We start from the raw sequence: 27,664 nt of genomic DNA, 5'->3' as shown, positions 1-27,664 counted from the left end.
CACCTCGATTTACCCCCTGGGCAGCATATGTACCCTACACATCAACCAGGAGGCCCCCCTCGGCTTTCCCAGCTCCCTGCCAGCATCTCTACACTGGTACACCAAGGCGGCCACCCACATACTTTTCCTGCATGTACAAATCCTGCCCATTCCTCAAGGTCCAGATCTCACAAACGTTCTCTTGCAAACTTTCTTACCTGCCAGCTGGGTGTGACTTCTCTCTCCTCTGTGATCCATCGTCTTTTGGATCTCTTTCCACACATACAACTCTAAATCACTGTAGCTTGTGGATTTATCACCCCCAATAAATTAATAGTTTCTTCTGGGCAAGGACTGAGCTTTATTCATCACTATATCTCTCATAGTACGCAGCATGGGACTTTGCTCTTAGTGGAAGTCCGTACATGTTTGTGGGGTGAATAGATGAGTGGACGATTGGCCGTGAGTGACACATAGCAGGTGGTCAATAAATATTTGTTGAATGAATGAATGGCGGTGGGGGTGAAAGAAAATGACAGACCATGGTGAACTCCAGCCTTTCTTTCCCTTCAAAGACTTGTGACAGTCTGCTGGGGCTATCACATTTAAGGGGAGGAGGTGTCATGGTACATATTCTGCTTTAGAGCTTTGTCTTGATCTGCTAATTCCTCAGAGATTCCAGACTCTTCAAATTTAGTATATATTACTAATGTCCACAACTGGCCCCAAACCTGAAAGGCTGATTTAGAAAAGCATGAGCAACAGGTGGCTGGTCACATGTTGAGAAGCAGCCCCAAATATTACACATTCCCCAAAGAAGAAACAGGTGTCCTGGATTAGAAGGAAAAATAGGAACATATTATCCCTCTGCAGCCATTCCTCTTGCAACTGGCCCTAAAAGGAAAGAAGCCAGCAAATGGCTAGATTCCTGAGCACCCAGATGGCATTTGTTTGTCTAATTTTGTTTCTAGGGTATACTTTCCATTATGATTTGTTGCCTGGAACTGTTAGAACTGGAATACTGGCTAAGGATCAGGGTTTGGTGTAAGGTCCAATAATTAAACCCAAAAGAGAGGAAGGAGGATGGGCCGAAGTAAGGAGACCTGGGTTCTTGTCTCTGCTCAGCCTCTCTCTGGGCCCCAGTTTCTTCATCTGAATAACAATGAGGTGGCATTTGGATGGTCTTGGAGATCATTTTCACCTCCAAGATTCTAATTCTATGGTCAGTTTTGTCTTTTCTGGAATAGGAATCTTTGATTCTTCTCTGCTGACGTTCTTAGGTGTTCTAATTATTCAAGGAGTTGAATTCCTTCTAATGTAAACTGCAGTGGCTCTCAGAGCCCAGTAGGGGGACTCTGGGTGTGTGGCTTGATCCATCAATCACAGGGTGTGTCCACTACCAAGCTGTGGGTTGGGAGTTATTAGGGAGAGCATTTCCAGTTCCTCTCTGGGTTGCTCCTGAGTCTACCAGGAGTTGTTTATGACTGTGGCTCCGGCAGGAAACACATGTTACAGGTCACTGTAGGAAATGGATGAGGTGGACGAGAGGTCTGAGAAGGTCATGAGACTAAGTGAAAGAGGCATAGAGGAGGCAGAAGTCCTCGTGGAGGGAAATGATGTTTAAGGTGAGGAGGTCGGACTAGATGGTCTCTCTCACTTTTTGACTCCATGACATTGACATATGTGTTCTGAAATAAAACTGAGCCACAAATGCCAGTAGGTTTAGCATTCTGCACACAGGAAAACATGTTTATATAAGAAATGAGGGGGGAGAACCAAAAGAGAGAAAGTATAATTAGAAATGAAAAAAATCAGAAGTTTGGGAGTTGGCAGTATATCATGTAAGTAAAAGATAGTCAAAAACAAATTTGCTGGCCGCTAGCAATAAACCTAGATAAATGAAGGTAATTTGTTCATGAATACCTCTATGAAATTATGGTCTGCTGAATTAATGCCTTTGGCCAATAGCTCAACAATGTGACATTAACAGAAAGACACCACTCAGAGTGAAGAAGGTGGTCAGTCTCTCCTGTAGACTTTATCCCCAGAGCTGAAAATAAGGTGCTTGGCTGGTGTGTGTTTAATAAAAAAATGCATGAAGGACTGGTTGGATCCTACCTTTGTATTTAAGAAAAGATACAAAGTAAAATGCACCCAGAGGAGGATGGTAACCAGAATAGGGAGGGGACTCAAAATTAGGCCCTAAGGCAGGGTCTTCACCCTGAAAAAGAGAATACTAAACAGAACGGTGAAAACTGTTTTTGAATATTTTAATGAATCTGAGAGAAGAGGCATTAATTTGTTCTGCAAGTCTTATAAAGTAGAACTAGGACTAAGGAGCCGAGCCCCGTGGCGCACTTGGTAGAGTGCTGCGCTGGGAGCGCGGCGACGCTCCCGCCGCGGGTTCGGATCCTATATAGGACTGACCGGTGCACTCACTGGCTGAGTGCCGGTCACGAAAAAACGACAAAAAAAAAAAAAAAAAAAAGAAGTTCCAGGGAAGGAAAAATTAACATCTGAGAATTGAATGGTTTCACTCATCTGAGAGTGAGCTCCCTGCCCCTAGAAGTATTTAAGCACACCGTGGGTGGATAAATGCTCAGCAGAGATATTGTGTAGGAGACTAATCACATGGAAGTTACACTAAAGGACATTTAGCATCCCTCCCAATCCTTAGAGATTCTATGTTTGCACCTTAACAGGCTTCTCTATATAGAGAAAATAATTATTTGCCCCTATCCAATAACTCTGATGAGACTGTAAGTTCTATGAGGAAAGGGATTCATATCCATATTATCTACTTCAAAAAGTTCATGGAAAAATAGAATTGAAAGATAATATGGGTCTTTCCATGAACTTCTGAAGTACTCTCGTATATATGCAGGGACTGCAGATTTTCAATAAATATTTATTGAGTGAATGAATTAACAAAAGAAACATGATATTCTATCTCAGGCCAGTTGGATTCTCTAGGCTGGGCTCAGAGAACTGACAAGTAGTACAGACTAGACTCTAATTCGACAGCTGCAATTCCAGACTGAATGTCTATAAGAATATTCACTAGATTGGGGCTTGTCAAAGTGTGACCTATGGACCAGTGTCATAAATGCAGATTCCTGGGCCCCCTGCAGAGTCAGTGATGACAACTTCTTGGAGGTGGGGCCTGGAAATCTGTGATTTAAGAAGCTCCCCAGCTGATTTTATGTCTAAATTTGAGAACTACGGGGCTAAATACCAGATAACACTCCAAATTTGTTTCCTTGGAATGTAATGGAATAAAGAAACCAATTTTACAAGACTGAACTCCAACTTCTTGTAAGAATGCATCGTTTTTTGCTTGTTAGACTCAGGATTCACGAGTCACTCTTTTGTCTTCTGATACTGTCATCCATGATTTCAGGTTCTGCATTTAAAACCTACTGCGAAGGTTACAGAACTGAAGGATTAGCTATTTCTGTATCAGCTGACTCAGAGATAAAGATCTGAATCTCCAAAACTATTCCTCAGCCAGGTATTAGGCCGTTGTTAATCCTGAGCAGCGTCAGCAGTCAGTCTTATCTCTCTGACTGGTTATAGCACACCCACCCCTGTAACGTGTGGGGTTGATTTAATGTTCGGGAATCCATCCACTTCTCTGCTGGACCTTGAAATTCAACGTGCTAATGTTGTCTTCTACTTTTTTAATGTCGAATCTGCTGGACCTGGTGCCAAAGTCTTCCAGAGCACCAAGCCAGGGGTTACAAACACAGTGGTGATGGAAAGTGGCCACCCGAAGATTCAGTTTGGTCAGCATTGTGATTTTTTTTTAAAAAATTTTAATTTTAATTAATTAATTAATTTATTTTTTATTTGACCAGTAAGGGGATCGCAACCCTCAGCACGGTGTGGTCTGCACCACGCTTAGCCAGTGAGCGCACCGGCCATCCCTATATAGGATCCGAACCCGCAGCCTTGGCACTACCAGAGCCACACTCTCCTGAGTGAGCCACGGGCCGGCCCAGCATTGTGACTTTAAATGTTTTTGAATCTGAATGTTTTTAGACACTGCAGGTGTCCAGTGACCCTCTCTGCTGCCTGACTCCTGGCCCTTCTTACTTGCTGATGTGGGCATTTGAGTTTTTGGCTCCTGATGCTGGCCAGGGTATTCTCTTACAGCAGGTTTCTTCTCTAGTTTTCTCTTGAAAATAGAAAATAGTGGGATGATGTTTCTCACAATTCTGCCTTTATGACAACAACACTACCTTTGCTACATAGACTGGCTAGGATCTTGGAATTGTTCTTTAAAATCCCTGCCGGGATAAACAAATATGGTATATCCATACAATGGATATTATTCAGCCGTGAGAAGGAATGACTTATAGATACATGCTATGACATGGATCAACCTAGAAAAAATGCTATGCTCAGGGAAAGAAGCCAGTCACAAAAGAACACATATTGTATGATCCCATCTATGTGAAATATCCAAAATAAGTAAATCTATAGAGACAGAAAGCAGACTGGTGGTTGCCAGGGGCTAAATGGAGAGGGGAAGGAAGAATGATTGCTTAGTGGGTATAGGGTGTTCTTTTGGGGTGATAAAAACATTTTGGAACTAGATAGAGGTAGTGGTTGCACTACATTGGGAATGTAAAAAAGCAGCTGAATTGTACACTGTAAAATTGTTAATTCAGGGAGCTGGCCAGTTAGCTCACTAGGGAGAGCGTGGTGCTAATAACTCCAAGGTCAAGGGTTTGGATCCTTGTATGGCCAGACACCAAAAAAAAAAAAAAGGTTAATTTTATGTTGTGTGAGCCTTATCTCAATAATAAAAAAAAATGTCTGCCCCACTCCCCCCAACAAATGAACTGTTTCTGTAGACCCAGGGTCCTCTGTTCTTCCTTGTTACCAAGGGCTGCAGGCTCAGCAGGAGGAAGAGGAGCAAGCACTTCTGTTGAAACTGCCGTGTAATAACGACAGTGCCATCCCATCTTTATTATAATCTTGGGCATTAGTAAATCATCCCCATGTACCTGGCACTCTATGGATCACTTAGATCAAATCATTTGAGTCTCCATGCCTTGATTTCCCCATCCATAAAATGGGGATGATAACAGTATCTGCCTCCTTGGTTTGTTTTGAGGATTAATGAGTTAACATAGGTGTAGCACGTAGAACAACATCTGCCTATGTTCGGCACTATGTGAGTGTTAGTTTTTGTTGTTATTATCATCTCCCCTCCCCCACCCAAAAAGTAATCTGTACCAGCATCCAGTTTGGGTAAGGAATAATGGAGAGACCTCGCAAATGTTGTTGCCCCTACTCCCTGGAGCTGTAGCAAAGGGCAAACAGCAGGCAAGGGGCTGGCTGTGCAGGTGGAGTCACAGGACAGAGGCCGCGTGGCTGCCAGCTCACCCTCCCAGGGGGCTGGACTTGTGCCCAGGGATGAGGGCACCTCGGGAGAAGTGGCAAAGACAGGTTTGCCTGGAGCTGACATGATGAAGTGGGCTTGAAACTTAATAAAGAGGTGGAGGGAGAAAAGTGCCTAGTTACCATGAAGCGGGTTACCATGGAGGATAGATATCGGGCAGATGAGGAGAGGTGCGGAGCAATTCACAGGGAATAACACCTGCCAACAATAGCAGTTAGGACAGTCATTAAAAGGTACCGAGTGCTCAGTTCGTGCCAGGCACCAGGCATTCTTATTCCTCTCATTGTTATTATTATAACTAATATTGATAGAGTGCCTATTCCAGGCCTTATGCTATCCACTTTATAACAACAGAACTTAAACAAACAGTAATAATAACTGACATTTATTGAGCACATATGCTGAGCCCTGTGCTAAGTGCTCTTAATAATGATAATACTGACAATAGCCAGCATTTATTAGTGCATTTCATCTTGGGGAATGGCCACTTCTACATTGCTGAGTGTTCACACTGGTAGGGTCAGCAGCGCCAGGCTCAGGCTAAGCATTAGCTCATTTAATCCTCACATCAGTCTTGTGAGGTAGGCCTATCCTCAATTCCCCTTTTACAGATGGGGACATTGGGGTCTAGGGAGCCTTGATGTCTTGCCTGCTTATTCATTTCTGTTTCCCTACGCTGGCTTGGGCATGGGCATGTGATCAAAGTCAGGGCCTCGAAGTCTGTCTGGAACTTCTCTGCTGAACCTCATGGGAAATGCTGCCTCTCTGCACACATGGTGGCTGGGGGCTGGCCATACTTTCCACGCCATGGAGGCAGCAGACAGGGGCAGGAGAGCATGAGGCCAAACACAAAAGGAAGCAGGGGGAAGAACCACCTGATGACACCCACGGCCGCTCTACCCAGCTGTGCTGGTCTAAGATGCTTCTCAGTTCTGCGAGCCCATCAATCCCCATTTGCCTACTGTAGTTTGAGTTGGCTTTCTGCCACCTAAAAAGTCCAGACTAATAAAACATCTCATCAAGCTAAAACCTGAGTATCTGACAAGTTCTTGACTTGCCAGAGGGCAATTTTGTTTCTCAGAAAATAGAGGAAGCAACCAGGAAAACTGCTATTCTGGACCTAATTCTGACCAACATGGACAAATTGGCTGGTGAAGTAGGAGTGACATATAACTGGTGGGAAAATGACCACATCATCTTGAGTTTGTGGTAACCTGAGAGGAGCAAGCTGGAAACAGACTTTAGAGATACAAACCTTAAATTACTACGCTATAGTATTTTCTATATGATTCAAGATGTTTGGTAATCCTTACAATCTTAAAAAAAAAAAAAAGAGAGAGAAAAGGCAGCTTATCTAAAATTAAAATGTACTCTATTTAAAATGAATATGATTACTAGAATCAGACTTTAGGAAATATCAATTTAGTATAGTAACAGGATATGTTTGAAGAATCTAAAATTATGTAGCAGGATTGGGGAAACATAAGATTTAGAGTTTTTAAGCATAACTCCTACAACCTAAGCTGTCAGTAGAGAGATCCAATTTAAAGTAATAATGCTAAACTACCAAATTACAGCAACCAATTCTATAATAGTGCCTTTTAAAGTGTGGTTTGATGAGATGCGTAGGTTATGACTGAGGGCTGGTGTTCCACATCTCAGAATGATGGCAGGCACTTCCCCTGACCAGCTCTTAGCTCTGCACCTTCCTTGAGTTACTTGTCAGAGGAAAATGAGTCCTTTCCTAAATATTAATGGCATTCCCAGCTGTGCCAGAAATACACTCCCTCTGATACGAGGACGTTGTATCATCTGAACTAAAAAGAAATGTGATCTGAAATAGACTCAGTTATACAAGAGGAGAGTTGGGTGTAATTATCAAAGCAAGCCTTCAGGGCTCCGTCTGGGATTTGCATTAACACAGAACTAAGGCTCTTCACTTTACTTTAGGCCACAGGCACCTCTGAAAATCTGATGAAAGCTATAGACTCTCTCCCTAGAGAAACACATCTACATGCAAAATTTGTCAAGCAATTTCAGGAGATTCATAGAATTCAGAAGGCCAACTATGAACCACAGAAGAATTCCATTAATAGACATAAAAAACTACCTTAAAGAAACCCTAGAGACCTAGCTAACCTCAGCCAAGTGATGTAACTTCTCTAAATTTTCATTCCTCTTCTCCAGAATGAGGATATTAATGGATTTTAGCTCACAGGGTTGTTGTGAGGATAAAGTGGGATACTGCATTTAAAACTCTTACTATAGTGCTTGGCACATAGTAAATGCTCAGCAAATATCAGCTGATGGCATTTTATTATTATAATTATTATTATTATTGGCAGGACCTACAATTTGTTACAATACTTTCCTTAGCAGAGCAGAGTTTGTCCCAGGATTTCATAAATGATTTCCTGCCTGATGGGTTTTAGTTAAATACAAAAATGACAACAGATAACTGCTTAAAAATGTGCAGCTGAACACCCGTGTTTGTGTTATCGTCTCAGGTTATGAGGACAGGAGGGTATTTAGTATAGACAGAAGGGGAGAAAAAGAGTCTATCTTCCCCCTTTTCCTGGGGACAGACACCTTTAGAACAAGAGCAAAATCTGCCTCATGAACCACATTGGGGTTTAGAAAACTCCCACTGGTCCAGCAACTATAACCTTTGTGACTTCAGTGTAAGTTTTGCCCCAAACTTGCAGCATTTTGGCTATTATTTCGCTGCACAAAATCAGTGACCTAATTTCCCAGTGAAGCCCAAATTAAGGGTTTGGATAACTGACAGATTAGGTATCTGGCAACTTTATAAAAAACAGTTAAAAAGATTGAAAGCACAATAGAACTTAAATAAAAGAAAACTTGCTCTTGTCTCCTCCGGCCCCAGAAGTTCTTCTCCAGACAGACGTCAGACTTCTTCCAATTAGAGCCCATCAGAAAGCTGTCACACAGCAATTGAAACACAAACAAACTGACCAAAAGAATCTCCCAGGACCATTTGCTAATACCATGCTGTGTCCAGCTGCAGAACTGACAGGACTGGTGAGTGACCTTTGCAGGAATCCTAACCCTCTCTCTCGTACACGTTGCCTTATGGGTCCTCAACACCTTACGTTCATCCTCTGCTCTAATGTTCATAAGGACCATGTGGTGGACGCTTGCTCTCTGTGTGCCAGGTACATGGGCCTGCCTCAGTTTCTCCACCATGCTATGCTTCCTCCTCCTGGGGTCTTTTGCACCTGTTGTTCTCTCTTCCTCCACAGCCTTCCCTCCCTCTTCACCCTTCCACCTCCTACTCATTTTCAAGATCTTGGCTTGAAATGTCCCCTCTTCAGGGGAGCCTCCCCTCACCTCCAAGACTAGATCAGGGCCTTATAACACACTTCCATTGCCCCCAAACTTTCCCTTCATGGCATTTATCGCAGCTTGACATTGAATATTTATACTTCCAGGTAGTAAACTCCAGCAGGTCAGCAGGCATGCCTGCCTCATTCATGTCTGAGCACCAACACATAACAGAGTGCCTGGCACAAAGTGTGGCCTCCACTGGAACGGATGCATGAAAGTCAGTGACATTAACCTCACTTCACAGGTGAAGGAAGAGACCCAGAGAAGTAAGTCACTTCTCAAGGTCACAGCCCATTAGCAGAAGTGCTGACACTTGAACCCAGGAGTCCTGGCTCTCATCCAGCTCTTTCCACTACTGTGCTGCCTGGGAGGAGGGCTTTCTTGCCATTCCTGGGTGATATCATTTTGACTCCTGGTACCCCCACCCAGTGAGGGTGTCCAAGGCCCAGCTCTCAGTGTCCAAGCCCCAGCATGACTGTCTGGTGGCTATCAGCCACCCCCATAAGACGCCCACAGCCCAAGTCAGCATGACTCTAGCATGGCACAGCCTGGTCCCCTTCATCCCAGGATCACTCAGCATCCCTCAAGGCAGGTCCTTGAACGCCCTGCAATTACTCCCACTCTCCCAGGAGCCAGGAGGGTAGGGATGGGGATAATTAATGAGGAGGTGACAGGCCCTTCTTCATCACCAAGATTATCTCCCACCTCCTGGAGGCATTTCTGCCTTAGGTTTGATGGTGCATTCTCTCTCAGGATCACAAAGCTGTTCACTTTCCTTCACTGCTTAACTCTTTCAGCATCGGTGTGAAGTTGGGTTAGTGAAGATACCAATCCACGATGCTATGAGCTCCATGAGGGCAGGGCCTTTGTCTGATTTGCTCACTGCTACATCTCTAGTTGTTAAAGCAGCACCAGACACACGGAAGGTGCTCAATAGATACTTCTTAAGTGAATGAACTGGGAGCTTCCCATGTGTTAGTAACTTTACCATACCTATTATCTTACAGGGACTGTTACTAGTCTATTTTGTAGATTGAGCAACCAAGGTTCAGAGAGTTGAGACTTGCCTGAGGTCAAACACTCAGTAAGCAGTAAAGCCAGGGTCCAACCAGAGGCAGTCTGGGTCAAAGCACCAAATGGGGCAAGATTAAGACTGGGAATTAAAGCAGGACGGTAAAGATGTTGATTATTCTAGTGATGCACAGGTAGGGATGTGAATGGAAGGGCAGTTTCAACACCAGGAAATGTGTTCAGCAGGGAAGGGGGAGAGAAATACTGTGCAGCAAAATTTCAAACCAGGTGCAAACTCCAGATTCTCATGGTGGGCAGTCCACGAAAACATCATGCAGTTTGCTGAGACTCGTAACACAGGATCCTGCAGCAGGAATCACTCGGGGACCCAGGCACTGAGGAATTGGTGCTCATGGGAAGGGGCAGGACCTGACTAGCAGGTGGGGCTTGAGTCCCAGGAGGTAAAGCAGAGAGAGCCCTGGAGGGGGAGTCCCAAGGCATGGTCCTGCTCTGCCCCTGCACGCTCTGGTGCTCATGAAATTCTCTTCCTTTCTCTGGGACTCACTTTCCCCAACTATACAATGAGGGTTGCCACTTTACAGTCTAGAGTGACCTCTGGGATCCTTCCATCTCCAACACCTGTATAACAGTATATACCAGTAAATAGTTATAGAGTCACAGCAGCCTAAAAATGGTCACCTCATCTAATCCAGCATAGGAATCCCTGCTCCAGCTCCCTAGCAGATGGCACACACTTCTATGGAATAGCTGTAGGCTAGCAGTTCTCAACTGAGGATGGTGTTGCACCCCCCAGGACATGTGGTAATATCTGAGACATTCTTGGTTGTCACAATGGGAAGAAACACTGGTATCTACTGGGTAGAGACCAGGGATGCTATTAAATACCCTACAATGCACAGGACAGCCTCCCCACCAAAGAATGTCAATAGTGCCAAGGTTGAGAAACTCTGCTCTAGGCACAGGGGACTCATTATATTTTGAGGGAACTCATTGCTGTGGGCATTTATGGCTAGGACAAGCTTGACAGGAAGACTCTCTCCCTGTAAATGACCCCCTGGCCTTGGATCTACCTTCTGGGGGAACCCAGAGGAGGAGCCCTCACTCCTCCCCAACACAGCTATTCAAACATCTAGGGATCGATAATTGTAGCAATTCAGCTGATGTCAGGGCAAAGGGGCCAATGCCAGGAGCAAGGGGTCTCAGGGAGAAGGCCAAGGGCTCGTATAAGTTGGAGGGGACCAGGCACAAGCAAAGGGCTGTGGGACTCAGGGAGCAGGGAGCACGTTAAGTTGTGCGTGTGGCTGAGAGAATCTGGGTGTTTATGAAGTATGCAGTGACTGAACTGAGCTTAGAATGGTAGGATTACCAAAGGAGGGCAGGCGAAGACAAGGGGAAGGACCATGAGTTCATTTTGGGGACTGAACACCATCTTGTCACAAGGCCCAGCCCAGTGGGCCCCTGCCTGCCTCTTGGCCTCATTTCTCACCTCTGTCTGCACCCTGGCAACAAGCTCCTCTCAGTCTCAAACACGGGCCATTTCTTCATCCCCCTCAGAGTCTTGCAGAGTCTGTCCCCTCATGCTGGTACATCCCATTGCTCCTCTCTTTGTCCAGTTGCCATGGTCTGAATGTTTGTGTCCCCCCCAAATCCATATGTTGAGACCCTAACCCCCAACCAAGGTGATGGTATTGGGACTTATGGTATTTTGGGAGGTGATTAGGTCATGAGGATGGAGCCCTCATGAATGGGATTAGTGCCCTTAGAAAAAAGGCCCCAGAGAGCTGCCTGCCCCATCTACCTTGTGAGGATACTGCTAGAAGTCACTGTCTATGAGGAGTGGGCTGCCCCCCCAGCACTGAATCTGCTGGAGCTTTGATCTTGGACTTCCCAGCCTCCAGAACTGTTAGCGATAGGTTTCTTTTTGTTTATAAGCCACCCTGGCTATGGCACCTGCTTATCCTTCAGATCTGTACTCCTGCCACCCTGTGTGTGCTCTCACAGCCCCATGCTCCACCTCTTCATAAAACTTACCATGGCTGACACTTATTTGTGTGACTATTGACTAATGCTGTCCCCCACACTGGACTGTAGGGCTGTGGTTGGGCCTCACCATAGGCCCCAGCACAGAGACTGCACATGGTAGGGGCTCAAGAGACAGTTGTGGAATGGACGAATCAATGATTTATAGTCAGTTTTGGCAGCTTGAGTGTGGTATGTTCAAGGCTAGAAAGGAAGTTTGGGACCTCGGTGAGAATGAGTTAAATGCTAGGCTGAAGTATTTGTTACTAAACTGGTGGGTAGGAAGACCCCTCAGCAGGGCAGTGCTGAGAACCCCGTGATGCCCTAGGATGATGGACTGTGCAGAATCTGCTGGAAGAATCGTGGGGCAAGAGGGCTGGGTTCTGGGGAGCAGCAGAAAGAAAGTAGCCCTGGTTTGCTTTTTGGGCACAACTGGTGCCCCCCATTCCTCTTGTGTATCCTGAGAGTCCCTGGGAAGACCTGAGCAGCAGGCTGGTGTGATGCTCTAAGATGTGGGGAGAAGGGATGGGAGAAGGAGGTAGGCTAGAGGCTGTGGTACTACAGACACTCTGCAACCCTGGAATTCTTCTGAGGTTCTCTGACCCCTTGGTCCCGGACAGCTCAGCCTCCCACCCTCATGCAGAGCCAGGGGAGTCTGCTCAGAGCACTGCCAGGGAAGCAGGCCAGCTGAGCAGCGGGTGGAGGTGCTCAGGATGGAAGGCAGATTACATGTCACTTCATATTAGTCACACCAACAACTTTTCCGATCCACCCAGAAAGGGGCAAATTAATTGCAATTTTGAGGACAAGCCAAAAACAAAGATGACACTGAAATGGAAGGAGATTGTATCTCCTTTCCAGTTATGAGTGGATCACAATGCTGTACAGAGGGTCCGATTTGCTTACCTGTGAGGTACATCTCCTCCCCTTCGGTGAACATCTGGTGGCAGCGTACACATCTGGCACAGGTTGGGTGGTAGTGCTTCCCTCCTGCCTGTTGAGATCAAGAGATAAAACAGAAGTCTGGAGCTAAGGCTGCTGTCTAAGGAGGCAGGTTGGGTTGAAAATTTCCTGGGTACGTTAGTGTTAGTGTCTTCATGACCCTAAGGTTTGTTGGGAGGGTACTTAGGGGAGTCCAGAACCATCTAAAAGTCCACTCAGGAAGCTTGGTATTTCCCACCATGGGTCCCTGATAGCAGTTCAGGGGACTTCCCTGGACACCTGCCCTTCTATTCTGGCAGTGGGGAGAGCCCTTCAGAGGCCATTGGTCCCACCTCCTCATCTCCATATAAGGAAACAGGATTGATTTTAGGACATCCCAGCATTTCCCCAAGTGTGGTGATACATGAAATTATTTTAAGTGGTATATAAACTTGGGATTTAATAACATTGGATCAATGAAAAAAATGATCTTTTCAATCATTATTAATTCTTATGATTTTATCAAGGAGAAAGTACTAGTTTGGTGCCAGTGTGTCTTTAACATCTATCCAAAATTTACTAATCTAATCCACCTTTTTAAGAATGCAAATAAGGAGGCGATCCTAAGATGGTGGTGGCAGTGGTGGTTGGCGTGGAGCAGCTGAGGTGGAAAAGGCGGCCACTGGGCCTTAGGCAGCCGGGAAACTTGTGGACCTTCCTCTTGCCGTCTCTTAAGGGACGACTGCTGCTGGTGGCTGGTTGTGGGGGCTGACCGCCACTTTGCCCTTGGCAGGAGAGGCTGCCTCATTTACAGGCAACAGCTTTGAAGTATGGAGCAGGAAAAGAACTGTTTTTTAGCTGCAAAAGCGAGTCTCTAAACAGGGAACACGGCGCCAGGGCTGCTGTTGATGCTGCCAGGATCCCGGAGGCCGGGGCCGCGCTGAAGGCGGCCAGCTGCCCTATTCAGGATTCGAGGTTTCAGGCCGGCATAAAAGAAGATTCCTGGGAGCGCCCGAGCCGCGCCGCGGGACCGAGTGAGCAGCCCGAGGCAGCGGCGGCCGAGAACGGGGACGGCGACGATGCAGAGACAGAGAAGGAGCCGTCGACCTGGCACAGCCCCATGAGTGACCCCCGGCCCAGCCCTGTTCGGGGGGCGGATGCCCGCCCCGCTTCTGCCTGCCCCACCGGGCCACTCACCAGCCCCGAGGCTGCCTCCATTTTCTCAGGTGGTGGCAGCTTCAGCCCGGCTCGGCCAAGCCTGTCCTCCTCGCCCAGCTCGACTCCTCACTGAGCCTTCCCACTTGCCTGCCCCGGCACAGGGCTTTCTGAGGCCTGCGGGCCGGCCTCCTCTCCCACTCCCTCCACGGTTCACTGGCGGGGCTGGTGGGGTGGGGCGCCCCTGGTCAGCGTCGGGAGGGCAAGGAAGTACAGGCTGGGTCGACTGTCACTCCACCGCACCCTGGGCTCTGGCCCCCGGTAAACTTCCTGTTACTGGGAGGCAGATACCATCTCTGTGGCCACCAGTTCAGAAAAATGCCTAACCGATTTCTGGTTAGAAATAGTGTGGTCGGAGAGTTCCCAAGTTCGCTTGAACCTGCCGGAAGCTGACTGCGGGCGGGCACCGGACTCGGTCCGCGCTGGGGGGATTCAAAGGTGAACCATGTGCTGCGGGCTCCTCCCCCGAGGAGCTCATGCTCTGGTGTGGGAGATAAGACAAATACACAAATAACCGCGAAACCAGGAGGAAGGTGATAAGTCCCGAGAAAGATCTACACAGTGCTACAAAGGCACCCAGAGCGACCGGTTGTCTGCGCCTAGCAGAAACCTGGTAGACTTCCTAGGCGAGGTGGTGCTGAGCAGGGTCTTGAAGGCCCAGCTGATAGACGAGGGTTGCAGAAGACACGCCCCAGCCCAGCCCAGTGTGCACAGAGCGGGGAGACATCCAGCTAGGGAGGCGGAGACTCGACAGAATCCACACACCCTGTGGGGTCACCACTGTGTGATCCAACAGCCTGGGCCAGAGCGCACGGAACAGGGAGAAGTCCTGCACAGGAAGTGGAAGCTCAGCAGAGACCACACACCCTGCAGTACCGCCTCGTGATCCAGCAGCCCAGCAGAGTCCAAGCTGACCAGAGAGGTGGCTCCCCAGAGAGGCCCAAGACCTGAGGCAACCACACACACAAGGCACTAGAGGCCAACTGAACAGTCACAGAGGTAGCCATACCAAATTGGCAACCATAGCAACATCTTAGGTAGTCAATAGTCTCAAACCGGTGGACTGTGAAACCCCCTGCCACAATGAATAAACATCAAAAAAAAGATACCAGAAATACAAAAAGTCAAGAAAGTACACCACCAAAAGTTAATAAATCTCAAACTCTAGATCCTATAGAACAAGAAGCCCTTGAAATGACTGACAAGGAATTTCGAGTGATAATTCTAAGGAAACTGAATGAGATACAAGAAAACTCAGATAGACATCATGATGAAATGAGGAAAAGTATACAGGACCTGAAAGAGGAAATGTGCAAGGAAATCAATGTCCTGAAAAAAAATGTAGCAGAACTTGCTGAACTGAAGAAGTTATTCAGCGAAATAAAAAACACAACAGAGAGTTTAACCAGCAGGCTTGTCGAAGTTGAAGAGAGAACCTCTGAACTTGAAGATGGGCTGTTTGAAATAACACAAGCAGACAAAAAAAAAAAAAAAAAGAAAAAAGAATCAAAGACATTGAAGAAAATCTGAGAGAGATAACAGACAACCTTAAGCGCTCAAATATCCAAGTCATGGGTATTCCAGAAGGGGAGGAAAACGGAGATTGCATTGAAAACATATTCAACAAAATAGTGGCAGAAAATTTCCCAGGTATAGGAAAAGTCACAGATCTTCAGATCCAGGAAGCTCAACAATCTCCAAACATATTCAACCCAAAAAGGCCTTCTCCAAGACATGTCATAGTCAAATTGACAAAACTCAGAGACAAAGAGAGAATCTTAAAAGCTGCAAGAGAGAAGCGTCAAATCACCTATAAGGGAGCCCCAATCAGGTTAACATCAGACTTTTCATCACAAACCCTAAAACATAGAAAGGAATGGGATGATATATTCAAAATACTAAAACTCAAAGATTGCCAGCCAAGAATACTTTACCCTGCAAGGCTATCCTTCCGAAATGAAGGGCAAATAGTATATTTCTCAGACAAACAAAAACTGCGGGAGTTCACTACCACACGACCACCCTTACAAGAAATCCTCAAGGGAGTACTGGGTTTGGTTCCTGAAAAATAACTACCACTGCCATAAAAACCCAAGAAAAATCAAAACTCACTAGTATAATAAAAATGGCATTCATGAAGAGAAAACAAACAAACAAAAATGCTATCTACAACCTAAGGAATCAACAAACACAGAAACCAAACAGTAAATCAGAAAGCAAGGAACAAAAGACACCTAAGACAACCAACAACCAATAAAATGCTAGCAATAAATCAACACCTTTCAATAACAATGCTTAATGTAAAAGGCTTAAATTCCCCAATCAAAAGACACAGACTGGCTGACTGGATCAAAAAGGAGGACCCAACTATATGCTGCCTACAAGAGACCCACCTCACCCATAAAGATTCACACAGACTAAGAGTGAAAGGATGGAAAAAGATTTACCATGCAAACAGAAAAGAAAAACAAGCTGGAGTAGCTATTCTTATATCTGACAAAATAGACTTTAAACTAAAAACCATAAAAAGAGACAATGAGGGACACTACTTCATGATAAAAGGACTGATCCATCAAGAAGACATAACAATCATAAATATGCACGCACCCAATGTTGGAGCAGCCAGATTTATAAAACAAACTCTATTAGACCTAAAGAAGGAAATAGACACTAATACCATAATAGCAGGAGACATGAACACCCCACTGTCAATGTTAGACAGATCATCTAGGTAAAGAATCAGTAGAGAAACACAAGATCTAAACAAGACTCTAGACCAATTGCAATTGGCAGATATCTACAGAACATTCCATCCAACAACCTCAGAATATTCATTCTTCTCATCAGTACATGGATCATTCTCCAGGATAGATCACATATTAGGTCACAAATCAAGTCTCAATAAATTCAAAAAAATTGGAATTATCCCATGTATTTTCTCAGACCACAATGGATTAAAACTAGAAATTAATAACAAACGAAACTCTGGAAACTATACAAACACATGGAAATTAAACAGCATTCTACTTAATGACACATGGGTCCAAGAAATAATCAAGCAGGAAATCAAAAAATTTATTGAAACTAATGAAAATAATCATACATCATACCAAAACCTGTGGGATACTGCAAAAGCAGTATTAAGGGGGAAATTTATTGCATTAAATGCTCACTTCAGAAGAATGGAAAGATGGCAAGTGAACAACCTAACACTTCACCTTAAAGAACTAGAAAAACAAGAACAATCCAAACCTAAAGTTAGCAGATGGAAAGAAATCATTAAGATCAGAGCAGAACTGAATGAAATTGAAACCCAAATAACAATACAAAAGATCAATGAATCAAAAAGTTGGTTTTTTGAAAAGATAAATAAAATTGACAAACCATTAGCATGGCTAACAAAAAAAAGAAGAGAGAAGATTCAAATAACAAAAATGAGAAATGAAAAAGGCGATATTACAGCTGATTCATCTGAAATACAAGGAATCATTCAAGACTACTATAAACAACTACACACGAACAAATTTGAAAATCTGGAGGAAATGGATACATTTCTGGACACACACAAGCTCCCAAAACTGAACCATGAAGACACAGAAAATTTGAACAGACCAATAACAATAAAGGAGATTGAAGCTGTTATAAGAAGGCTCCCAACAAAGAAAAACCCAGGACCAGATGGATTCACAGCAGAATTTTCCAAACATTCAAAGAGGAATTGACACCGATTCTTTACAAACTATTCCAAAAGATTGAAACAGACACAAATCTCCCAAACTCATTCTATGAAGCAAACATCATCCTGATACCAAAACCAGGTGAAGATATAACCAAAAGAGAAAACTATAGGCCGATATCCTTGATGAATATAGATGCAAAAATCCTCACTAAAATACTAGCAAACAGAATACAGCAACACATACGTAAAATTATTCACCACGATCAAGTGGGATTCATCCCAGGGATGCAAGGTTGGTTCAACATACGCAAATCAATAAATGTGATACACCATATTAATAAACTCAAACACAAGGACCATATGATCATCTCTATAGATGCTGAAAAAGCATTTGATAAAGTTCAGCACTCATTCATGACAAAGACCCTCTATAAGTTAGGTATAGAGGGAAAGTATCTCAACATAATTAAAGCCATATATGCCAAACCCACTGCCAATATCATCCTGAATGGGGAAAAGCTGAAAGCTCTTCCTTTAAGAACAGGAACTAGACAAGGATGCCCACTCTCACCACTCCTATTCAACATAGTGTTGGAAGTACTAGCCAGAGCAATCAGAGAAGAGAAGGAAATAAAGGGCATCCAGATTGGAAAAGATGAAGTCAAACTGTCCCTGTTTGCAGATGACATGATCCTATATATCGAACAGCCTAAAACCTCTACAAAAAAACTGTTGGAATTGATAAATGATTTCCGCACAGTATCAGGATACAAAATCAACACACAAAAATCAGTAGCATTTCTTTTCTCCAATAGTGAACATGCAGAATGAGAAATCAAGAAAGCCTGCCCATTTACAATAGCCACCAAAAAAATAAAATACTTAGGAATTGAGTTAACCAAGGAGGTGAAAAATCTCTATAATGAGAACTACAACCACTGCTGAGAGAAATTAGAGAGGATACAAGAAGATGGAAAGATATCCCATGCTTTTGGATTGGAAGAATCAACATAGTGAAAATGTCCCTACTACCCAAAGTGATATACAAATTCAATGCAATCCCCATCAAAATTCCAAAGACATTTTTCTCAGAAATGGAAAGAACTATCCAGACATTTATATGGAATAATAAAAGACCACACGTAGCCAAAGCAATGCTGAGCAAAGAAAATAAAGCTGGAGGCATAACACTACTGGACTTTAAGCTATACTACAAAGCTATAATAACCCGAACAGTACGGTACTGGCATAAAAACAGACACACTGATCAATGGAATAGAATAGAGAATCCAGAAATCAACCCACACACTTACTGCCATCTGATCTTTGACAAAGGCACCAAGCCTACTCACTGGGGAAGGGACTGCCTCTTCAGCAAATGGTGCTGGGATAACTAGATATCCATATGCAGGAGAATGAAACTAGACATGCACCTCTCACCATATACTAAAATCAACTCAAAATGGATTAAGGATTTAAATATACACCCTGAAACAATAAAACTTCTTAAAGAAAACATAGGAGAAACACTTCAGGAAATAGGACTGGACACAGACATCATGAATATGACCCCAAAAGCACGGGCAACCAAAGGAAAAATAAACAAATGGGATTTTATCAAACTAAAAAGCTTCTGCACAGCAAAAGAAACAATTAACAGAGTTAAAAGACAACCAACAGAGTGGGAGAAAATATTTGCAAAATATACATCTGACAAAGGAATAATATCCAGAATATATAAGGAACTCAAACAACTTTACAAGAAGAAAACAAGCAACCCAATTAAAAAATGGGCAAAAGAGCTAAGTAGGCATTTCTCTAAGGAAGATATCCAAATGGCCAACAGACATATGAGAAAATGCTCAACATCATTCAGCATCTGGGAAATGCAAATCAAAACCACACTGAGATACCATCTAACCCCAGTTAGGATGGCTAAAATCCAAAAGACTCTGAACCATAAATGCTGGCGAGGTTGCGGAGAAAAAGGAACTCTCATACATTGTTGGTGGGACTGCAAAATGGTGCAGCCTCTATGGAAAATGGTATGGAGGTTCCTCAAACAATTGCAGATAGATCTACCATATGACCCAGCTATCCCACTGCTGGGAATATACCCAGAGGAATGGAAATCATCAAGTCGAAGGTATACCTGTTCCCCAATGTTCATTGCAGCACTCTTTACAATAGCCAAGAGTTGGAACCAGCCCAAATGCCCATCATCGGATGAGTGGATACGGAAAATGTGGTACATCTACACAATGGAATACTACTCAGCTATAAAAACGAATGAAATACTGCCATTTGCAACAACATGGATGGACCTCGAGAGAATTATATTAAGTGAAACAAGTCAGGCACAGAAAGAGAAATACCACATGTTCTCACTTATTGGTGGGAGCTAAAAATTAATATATAAATTCACACACACACATACACACAAAAAAAAACGGGGGGGGGGCGGGGAAGAAGATATAACAACCACAATTACTTGAAGTTGATACAACAAGCAAACAGAAAGGACATTGTTGGGGCGGAGGGTGGAGAGGGAGGAGGGAGGGAGGTTTTGGTAAGGGGCAACAATAATCAACCACAATGTATATCGACAAAATAAAATTAAAAAAAAAAAGAATGCAAATAAGTATAAGGCTTGGAGCCTCCACAAGTAATAGAATCTAGCTTGAACTATATTTCTTTTGGAGTTACCTGCAATATGGCAAGGGGAACTGTTATGTTGTATAAGTTGTCTAGTATGTAGGTGAGCCAACTTACAGAGAAACTAAAGTATTAGGTAAGAATGAACACACAACATTCATAGATGTGGCAAAAAATATGAGATTAGCATACAAAGCACAGACTTTTAGGGATCAGTGGACAGATAAAAGGACCTGCAAACCCAGGACCCATTGGGGAGCCCCTGACCCCAGGCCAGTCCATGACTGTTGCATCTGGTACCTCTGCTCCTACCCTCAGCTCACTCCATGTGGTTTTGGTAAGTTCCCACCCCTATTCCCACTTTTTTCCTCCACTGTTATTTAAATTAAAAATGGAGATGATTCGCAGCTGCAAACATTTCTATGGGAGCAAGAGAGCCTCAGAGAAGGTTGTGTCTCAATGTCTCACTGAAAGCCAGTAGCAGTGCTGGGGCTGGACCTGTAAGGGATGGTTACAAGTCTAGCACTTGCTTACTCATGGACAATTCTGAACTAAAATCCCAGCCAAGAGGACTTGGCGTGTGAGGACCTTTCAGTGGCAGCAGTAGGATTTCTATATAGGAGAAGCTTGGTGCAGCAAATGGGTTGGAAGGTGGGGCTTATTTTGAAGAAATGTTCTGCATATCAGGGTTTTTTCTTTGGGAGGGGTAGGGGTAATGACTGGAGGATGTTGATGGATATTGGGGGGGGGGTTGTTAAAGGCTCCCTCTCCAAGCCATCATGTGGTCTGATGCAAATGGATTCCTTCCAATTCACAAATTATAATTGCATAATAAGAAGGCCTATTTCCAAACCCCATTTTATTTTATTTTTTTTAGGAGGGTGTTGGGATGAGTTTGCCTATTCTAGAGATACTCAATATATTTTAAAAACGTAGTAAGAATGTTGAAAGGGCAGATTTTTGCAAAAGAAAAAAAGTCTCCAATATCCCTTTTTTAAATTCTTGGTTTATGTGGCGCCCACTGATGAGAAAAATTTCCTTGTCATCATCAAAGCAAACTATATTCAAACTTTGGAAGGAGCCTGCTATTTTCCCAAGCTGGGATGTCATGGGGCTGATTCTCTTGTACCGTGACAAGGATAATCAGTTTAATTAGTAGCCTTTTCCTACTCTGCGTCTCTTTATCATTTCAATTATAGACCTGTTTCCTAGGGTGGCAACAGCATTTTGGCAACAGTGAAGCTTACCATCTTCCTAAATGTCACATCCCCCACCCCACCCCAGCTGAAAGAGGCTTCTTGGCTATCTCAGCAATTCTGGCCATGGATGGGGTTGAAAATTACTTGAGGGAAGGGAGGCTGTTAGGGCAGCCTGCACCCAGCATAAGAAAAAGCCAAGTCACTGAGATAAGATGAACATTTTGTCTGTGAACAAACTGAAGTCAAGAAAATAGTGAAGAAAAATGGCAGAGCTGGTACCCGAAAAAACAGGTCCCCATTGGAGAAGACTGAGAATGGCAAATGAGGGTAGGAAATGCAGCAACAGGGAAACCAGGTGTGTGGCTCTCTTTGGTGTGAACAGACAAGGAAGGAAGGAGTGTGGCTGACACTCAGTTTGCTGAGCTCTGTCACTGAGGAAGGCATCATGGGATGGCCTGGGGAGGGAACGGGAAGCGGTAAGGTGAGAAGAGAAGGGGAAATAATTTAATTAAGTGCCTGCTGTGTACCAGGCAATGTGCTGGGCCCCTCAGTAAGTAATTGACTGTTGTTGCCTGACCAACATTCTTTCTACCTTCTTCCAGAAACAGCACCAAGCCTTCCCGTGGTGGGACTGACTACCTATCCCCATGCCCGTCCATGTGGTTAAGTAGTGCTGACCCCCCAGCAAGCATATTCCAGCTCTATGGGCACAGCTACTGGTTCAGGAACAGGCCTGAGATTGTTCAAGAGAGTCAGTCCTGGGATGTTTGCTGAGCTATTAGAAAAGAGAGGCTCTTTCCACTGGGGATGCCGGCTGATAGGATGTAAACCTGCAGCAGCCAGTGTCTAACTTCCCATCATGAAGAGCCTTCCTGAGAGTGAAGCCAACACAGAAGAAAGTGCAGCCAAGACGGCCACAGAATGATTTAAAAAAATGATTTTGTTTAAGTACAAGATTCAGCTGTGCCTGAAGCTAGATCTGCTCCTGGGCTTTTTGTAATAGGAGCTGATAAATTTCCTTTTCAGCGTGAGCCATTTGAGTATAGTTTCTGCACTTGCAACCAAAAAAGTCCTGACTATATATTCATTAGGAACTAAATGACAGGAGTATTCTCTATTAATAAAGACTAAGATGCAGAGAAAGTAATTTGCTTAAGGCTTCATGGCTGGAAGTGATAAAATTTGAACCCAAGTCTGTTTCACTGAAACCACATTTTTTCCTGACATCATGCTGCCTCAAACATCTCTGAGTGGCTGAGAACTGCAGGCATTAGTGTAGCAGCCTGGAGTTCTAGATCTTAGCTCTGTCTCTACCAGAAATACTGCCTGAGACCTTGGAAAAGCCTCCCATGTCTTGGGTCTCACTTTTCTCATCTGTAAAATGAGGAGATTGCTAAAAGCCTCTTCCAGATCTAAGAAAAAAAAAAAAAAATCAACAAGTCCAAGATGCTGATGGAGCTTCCTACAAATAGAATCAATTGAATCCCAGTCACAATAGGTGCTGGGGAAGAGACTACCACAATGCTAAACAACAATAACACTCAGGGAAAAGGCAGCCACCACCAACCGAATTTCAAAGCAACTTGGAAATGCTAGAACAAATTCCCACCTGTGGCCCTGTGTGTAATGGAAGTTCTTTGCTTCTTCAAAGAAAAGTCTATATTTGTGATCTCCCATCCCACTGGTCCTTCACCCCACTACAAGCTGGATGACTCTTCTCCATGGTCCTGCAGACTCAACAAATGATTCTTCTGAGGGTGACCTTTCCCCACATCCAACAGCTTTTTCTCAGACTGCAGAGTTCGTAACTGCTCTATAGAAATTGGCTAATATTCTGATTGACCTTGACATATTTTCTTTTTTTAAAAGATGACTTGTAAGGGGATCTTAACCCTTGACTTGGTATTGTCAGCACCACACTCTCCCAAGTGAGCTAACTGGCCAACCCTATATAGGGATCTGAACCCGTGGCCTTGGTGTTACCAGCACCACACTCTCCCAAGTGAGCCATGGGCCAGCCCTGACCCTGTCATATTTTCTGAAGCTCTGTCCTTTCACTGCACCCTCCCAATTCTCCTCCCACATCCCTGACAGTCCCCTCTTCTTCCCCTGATGGTCCCTCTTCCCCTGCTAATGCCTCAGTCTCTTTCTGCCACCTGTAAGCAGCCGCTCTCTAAGGTTGGCTTTGGCCCCCTTCCTCTTTCTCTCTCTCCTCTGTCTTGTAAATCCTGATACTATTATCCAAATCCTAGTGTTTTTGAGATTGGTCCTTCCAGGCCTGAGCTTTGCTCCTTAACTCTGGTCCATATGTCTAACTGCCTCTTTGAAACCTTCTTGGGATTTTCAATCCCAACCTGTTTGAATGGAACTTGCCACATTTCTGCCAGATCAACTTTCTTCCTTGCCATTCCCAGTTCCACAGATGGCAACACCAGACTTCCCATCACCCAGGTTTGATACTTTGGCCCAACTTTTAGCTTCTTCTCCTTCAATCCCCACATCTACAAATTGCCCCATGGCTGCAGAGCTATTAGAATTCTTCTTTCAAAATGCTGGAGCCTAGGGTGGTTGCCCTTTCCATTGCTACTGTAGCTCTTGAATCCTTCCTGCCTGGGCCAAGCAGTAGCCTCCTCACTGGCCTCCCCTCCCAGTTTCCTTCTGCAGTGGATTGAATGGCCCCCCAAAGTCACTAAAGCTTAATCCCCACTGTAACTGTTGAGAGTGGGAAGTCCTGTTACGGTAATTGAAAGGCAGGGCCTTGAAGAGGTGATTGGATTGTAGGACCATGCCCTACTGAATGGGTTAGTAACGGTGGTCATGGGTGTGGTTCTGAGGGCTTGAAAAGGAGAACACATGAGAGTCTCTCTCCCTGCTCTGCCATTCTGCCATGTAAGACCCTTGTGTCACTGTCACCACCAACAAGGACTTTACCAGATGTTTTCCCTGGACTTTGGACTTCCCAGCCTCCAAAACTGTAAGCAATAAATTTCATTTCCTTTATAAATTACCCAGTCCCAGGTATTTAATTATAAGCAACAGAAATGGACAAATATACCTTCCTTCTAGGTTAGCTTGTATAGACCATCACGTTATCCTCCCTGAGGACAGCTCTAATCAGGTCACTTCTCCCAGTCTTTCTACAACTCCCCATTGCCCAGTGAATTACATAAATGTTTTACTCTGGTATCCCAGGCCCTCAGTAACTGGCACCCAACAACCCTTTCTGTGTCCATGTCTTACCCTCTGCATTGCACTCCTCCTGACTGCTCCCTGGAGATGCTTAACAGTTTACCAACACTGTGCACTTGTTTATCTTATTCTCTCTGACTCCCTACAGTGAATTCTCCCCATGGCAACTAGAGAAATCTTTTTACAACATAATCTTATCATGTTGCCCCTTGGTTTAAAACTCCCCAATGGCTTTCCATTGCACTTAGCATAAAACCCAAACTCCCAATCCGGGTCTAAAAAGTCCTACATGATATGTCCTTAATGATATACTCCATCCTTCCTCACCCTCAATCTATAGAATTCAGCCACATTGGCCCTTTTCTCTGTTCCCTGTATGGTCAATCCCATTCTTCCTTTAGCTCCTCCTGTGATGGCCTTCCCAGCCCCAGGGCTCTTCTTCGATGCCTCTCCTCAGAGAGTCCTTTCCAGCTACTCTCTCTCCTGCTGAGCCCAGATGTGGCTGCAGAATCCTTCCCAACCATGGTAACCGTAACCAGCTGGCCAGATTTGGCAGAATTAATGATTCTGCTCACAATAGCTGACCCAGTCTGCCATCCCCCAGTCATTGTCAGATGGAAAAACTGAAGCCTAGATAGGTAAAGATTTTCACCCCAAATCTGAGCATGAGTTAGCAGTAGAGCCAATATTAGAACCCAATTATACCTACTGTTAGGCTATTATTTTTCCTTTGCACAAAATTCTTTCCTGTTTCTAATTCCTCAAGGTGGGTGGTCCCAAAGTATGGGAAGACAGCTTTCAGGCCCACAGGATATGGGAAGAGGGCCAGGAAGGCCAGTGGATGAGGGCTCAGGCAGGGGCTTAGCAAGGGTACTGCAGGGTGTCTGTCAACAGCAGAGTGAGCTGTGCATCGGGGGCTGGGGAGAGCTGTTGCTATGGTGATGAACCAGCCAAAGAAGGGCTTAGGGAGCAAGCTGCTAGACAAGCTGGTTCTTAAATCAGCACATTACCAAATACTTAAAAAATAAAAAAAGGCTCTTATCCTCAGGCATGGCTGGGAAGAAAATCATAATTGTCACTGTCCAGAAATCTATCTGGGTCCAAATCCAAAGAAACAACTGATTTACCCAGCACAGCATTTTTTGAACTGGGAATAATATTGTCCACTTTCTCATTTTGGGGTTGGCCAGAAATCTCAGCAAGGTTATTGGCTCAAGGTCACATAGCAAGCAAAGCTGAGAGGCTGAGGCTATGCAAGAAGAAGTGTGGGGTGACTTTCTCCTTCCTTGGTGATCATTTTTTGGAGTCATAGGGCATCCTGCTCAAAATCTTCACAGTTACTTGTACTCACTCACCTCCAAGACCCTGCCGCTGATGTATCGGTCACAAGTCTCACATTTAATGCCGAACTGGGAGTGGTAGTCGGACTCGCAGTATGGAACGCCATCCCTGCAAGAGGAAATTCACACAGGATGAGGAAGTTGCAGGGGGATCAGCTGGGAGTGTCACGTGGCAGTTCCAGGACCTGCAGCCTAGATGATGGGGCCAAGTTAGAACCACTTAGGGAGCTCATTTAGAATGCAAACTCCCCAGACACCCTCAGATATACGGAATAGGAGAATCCCTAGGATAGGGCCAGGACTTTGCATTGTGAACACTGCTCTGGACTGCTGGCTTGGGGTGTCCTCTTTCCACTCATCTTCTCTCTCCCCACAAGTTCTCTGGATCCATTTTCTTCCTTTTACCCCAAACGGCTCTTTTTGCAAATTACTTAAACATTTATTCAAGTTTTACTTTATTTAGAATAGGTAATATTTGCATATACAATATCCCAAACGCATAAAGGGAAAAGCCTCCTCCCTCCTTTCATCCCCTCCCAGTTTCCCTTCCAGGAAGCAATCAATGTGATCAATTTTTTATGTATCCTTAAGGGCTCCTCCTTTAATCAAAAATTTCACCTGTAGTGAAAGAACCATCAGATTGTGCTCCTGGATCAGTAGCTAATAGGAAGCCTCCCCTGACCACCTCCTGCATGCTCCATTTTTACCCAATGCTTCTAACTTAGTGGACAATGAGTGATAAGATTGTTGTTCATTATTCTCATACCACCCCTTACTACTAATGGCCATTAACATTTCTTGCTTGATGTATGCCAGGCCCTCTGGTGGTGTTTTACATAGATTATTTCATTTAGTCCTTATGGCAGTCCCATGAGGTCAGAACTGTTAGTATCCACATGGTGTGGATGAGAAAACCCAAGCATAAAGTGGTTGAGTAACTTGCCCCAGGTTACCCAGAGCTGGGATTCAAATCCAGGCAATTGGTCTAGTGTATCCCATGGCGCAGGACAGTGCCCAGCCCAGAGAGAGTCCTCAGCAAATGGCAGCTGGGGAATTGCCATGATTTGCTGAGAGGGGTCTTCAAGGAGGACTTTGGGGCTCAGCTCTCTAGGGCAGATGTAGAGACAGTTGGGTGCACTGGCGAGCTCAGCCCAGTTTCTGGGGACTGCCTAACTCTGAGGGCTAGGTCTGAACTCTGAGGAGAGAGGGACATTTCCCCACTTCTAGGTGTAAGAGAACTTGGCTTAGACATGGAGAGGCCTAAAGGACAGGCATGCCATGTTTCCATCTCAAAGCTGTTGCCACATTGGGATTGCTGGCAGTCCCCAGTGGGCGGCAGGGCAGCTGCATTTTCCTGAAGGAGAAGCATCTGCAAGGGCTGGGATGGCAAAGGCCTGGAGGTGAGAGTGTGCCCACAGGCAAGGGCTTGCTCAGAGCCCATGAAACAAGCTTCCCCAACCCTTTCCCCTTCCTGACCCCAAACCAGGTTCTTACTCGGTGGGTGTGGGAGGATAACTTTGCAGGTGGAGAAAGTCATTTGTCAGGAGGTACGTACAATGAGCCAGGAAAATTTGAGTATAAATGCCAACACAACCTCAATTCGGATCCAATGGGTTGGTGAAGCCATGGGAAATTTGAAATACCCATGATTCTAAAAAGAGGAAGAAGGTAAACTGAA

The 27,664-nt window shown here is 44.7% G+C and overlaps 1 protein-coding gene across 1 annotated transcript in view; it reads right to left on the bottom strand.

Moving 5' to 3' along the window:
• The window catches only part of ABLIM3 (actin binding LIM protein family member 3), a 122,364-nt gene that overhangs the window by 26,382 nt on the left and 68,318 nt on the right, over positions 1-27,664 (bottom strand). Inside the window, exons 6-7 of the mRNA XM_063082889.1 lie at positions 26,002-26,095; positions 12,695-12,782 (exon numbers count right to left, since the gene is read on the bottom strand). Of these exons, the coding sequence (XP_062938959.1) occupies positions 12,695-12,782; positions 26,002-26,095 (182 nt within the window). The remainder of the gene's footprint in view (positions 1-12,694; positions 12,783-26,001; positions 26,096-27,664) is intronic.

Source organism: Cynocephalus volans, chromosome 2 (assembly GCF_027409185.1).
Source record: "Cynocephalus volans isolate mCynVol1 chromosome 2, mCynVol1.pri, whole genome shotgun sequence".
NCBI lineage: Eukaryota > Metazoa > Chordata > Mammalia > Dermoptera > Cynocephalidae > Cynocephalus > Cynocephalus volans.
This window is presented reverse-complemented; position numbering and strand designations above follow the sequence as displayed.